This window comes from Penaeus japonicus, unplaced genomic scaffold, assembly GCF_977035675.1.
Source record: "Penaeus japonicus unplaced genomic scaffold, GWHDUDI00000001_assembly GWHDUDI00000034, whole genome shotgun sequence".
NCBI lineage: Eukaryota > Metazoa > Arthropoda > Malacostraca > Decapoda > Penaeidae > Penaeus > Penaeus japonicus.
Window position 1 is genome coordinate 24,886,978 of NW_028234436.1, and position 2,500 is coordinate 24,889,477.

General features: G+C 58.4%; 1 protein-coding gene across 2 annotated transcripts in view; it reads left to right on the top strand.

Moving 5' to 3' along the window:
• LOC122242251 (monocarboxylate transporter 12-B) overlaps positions 1–2,500 on the top strand; it is a 10,426-nt gene that overhangs the window by 5,892 nt on the left and 2,034 nt on the right. The window contains exons 3-4 of one of the 2 annotated variants that reach the window (XM_086530958.1): positions 1–468; positions 808–943. The exon at positions 1–468 is cut by the window's left edge and continues 399 nt beyond it. In XM_086530958.1, coding sequence (XP_086387084.1) covers positions 1–468; positions 808–827 — 488 coding nt within the window. In that variant the 3' untranslated portion in view covers positions 828–943. Of the gene's footprint in view, positions 469–807; positions 1,077–2,500 lie in introns of those variants that run through there. The other variant, XM_042999507.2, reaches the window with a different exon arrangement.

Here is a 2,500-nt window from a genome sequence, read left to right on the forward strand (position 1 = left end):
CCATCGCGTCCCTCGGAGGGTCGTCTCTCGGCCTGTCCACCATCGACCTTCCTGGCATCGCTGCCTTGACCTCGGCCGCGGAAGGAGGCGACGGCGGAGACAAAGAAGGCGACTCCTCCTCCACCTCCTCGCAGGATTCCAGGGCGTCCTGTGGCGTCCTAAGGATTCTGAGGCGAGTGTGGTGCTCCACCATATCGGACCTGAGAGCCCTTCGTTCCCCGAGGGCGCTCATCATCGCCGTCGGAGGAACTCTGTGCATCAACGGCTACCTCAACTTCGTCATGATGGTGCCCTTCGCCATGCAGGCCGGCGGGTACGAGCTGCAGGACGCAGCCTTCTGCATCTCCATCTCCGCAGTGTGCAACCTCCTGCTGAGGATGTTGGTGTCGTCGCTCTCCGACTGGCCGAGGTTCAACGTCCGCGCCTGCTACATGGCCGGCTTCGGGGTCGTCTCCGCCGCCATGTTCGGTGAGGCGAGCTGGAGGGCGATGGGATGTCAGGGCACTTTTAAAGCTCGAGGAAGGCCCCGCGGGAGGCCGATCAACATCCAGGCATTCGAGCGGATGCAGATCCATGATTTTAATATCTGACATTTCAGTAGTTGATTAGACTTTGTTAAGATGCCGGGATTTCAGGTTGATAAACTTGCATCCATTTAACACGTGCTGATATTCATAAAAAAAAAAAAACTTGTTTGTAAAACGTTCACTCCACTCAGTCAAGTGTGAAATCTCGGCTGCAGTCAGTCAGAATCATGACCTCTATACGTGATACACATCGTTACTGACCAACTCTTTTTCTTCACAGCGGGGCATCAACTCCAATAAATCAGACGTTGGAAAAACATGTCACCATAAATAGCTTCTGTTTCGCCAAACTTGCAGTGTTCCCTCTGCTGACTGATCTCCGCTGGATGATGGTGGTCATGGGCGTGTGGGGGTGCGGCGTCGGGGCGAACATGGGCCTCTACAACCTCGTCATGATCAAAGTCATGGGAATCGACCGGCTGCCGGCTGTGTTCGGCTCCTGCTGCTTCATGGTGGCCATCGGATTCATCCTCTTCGGCCCGCTCATTGGTGAGGGTGGTTGCCGGTTGGTGAGAGTGGTTGCCGGTTGGTGAGAGTGGTTGCCGGCCGCTCGGTTGGTGAGAGTGGTTGCCGGTTGGTGAGAGTGGTTGCCGGTTGGTGAGAGTGGTTGCCGGTTGGTGAGAGTGGTTGCCGGTTGGTGAGAGTGGTTGCCGGCCGCTCGGTTGGTGAGAGTGGTTGCCTGTCGCCCGGTTGGTGAAGTGGTGTGAGAGTGGTTGCCGGTTGGTGAGAGTGGTTGCCGGTTGGTGAGAGTGGTTGCCGGCCGCTCGGTTGGTGAGAGTGGTTGCCGGTTGGTGAGAGTGGTTGCCGGTTGGTGAGAGTGGTTGTCTGTCGCTCGGTTGGTGAGAATGGTTGCCGGTTGGTGAGAGTGGTTGCCGGTTGGTGAGAGTGGTTGCCGGCCGCTCGGTTGGTGAGAGTGGTTGCCGGTTGGTGAGAGTGGTTGCCGGTTGGTGAGAGTGGTTGCCGGCCGCTCGGTTGGTGAGAGTGGTTGCCGGTTGGTGAGAGTGGTTGCCGGTTGGTGAGAGTGGTTGCCGGTTGGTGAGAGTGGTTGCCGGTTGGTGAGAGTGGTTGCCTGTCGCTCGGTTGGTGAGAGTGGTTGCCGGTTGGTGAGAGTGGTTGCCGGTTGGTGAGAGTGGTTGCCTGTCGCTCGGTTGGTGAGAATGGTTGCCGGTTGGTGAGAGTGATTGCCGGTTGGTGAGAGTGGTTGCCGGTTGGTGAGAGTGGTTGTCTGTCGCTCGGTTGGTGAGAATGGTTGCCGGTTGGTGAGAGTGGTTGCCGGTTGGTGACGGTTGGTGAGATTGGTGAGAGTGGTTGCCGGTTGGTGAGAGTGGTTGCCGGCCGCTCGGTTGGTGAGAGTGGTTGCCGGTTGGTGAGAGTGGTTGCCGGTTGGTGAGAGTGGTTGCCGGTTGGTGAGAGTGGTTGCCGGTTGGTGAGAGTGGTTGCCGGTTGGTGAGAGTGGTTGCCTGTCGCTCGGTTGGTGAGAGTGGTTGCCGGTTGGTGAGAGTGGTTGCCGGTTGGTGAGAGTGGTTGCCGGTTGGTGAGAGTGGTTGCCGGTTGGTGAGAGTGGTTGCCGGTTGGTGAGAGTGGTTGCCTGTCGCTCGGTTGGTGAGAGTGGTTGCCGGTTGGTGAGACGGTTGGTGAGAGTGGTTGCCGGTTGGTGAGAGTGGTTGCCTGTCGCTCGGTTGGTGAGAATGGTTGCCGGTTGGTGAGAGTGGTTGCCTGTCGCTCGGTTGGTGAGAGTGGTTGCCGGTTGGTGAGAGTGGTTGCCGGTTGGTGAGAGTGGTTGCCGGTTGGTGAGAGTGGTTGCCGGTTGGTGAGAGTGGTTGCCGGTTGGTGAGAGTGGTTGCCGGTTGGTGAGAGTGGTTGCCGGTTGGTGAGAGTGGTTGCCGGTTGGTGAGAGTGGTTGCCGGTTGGTG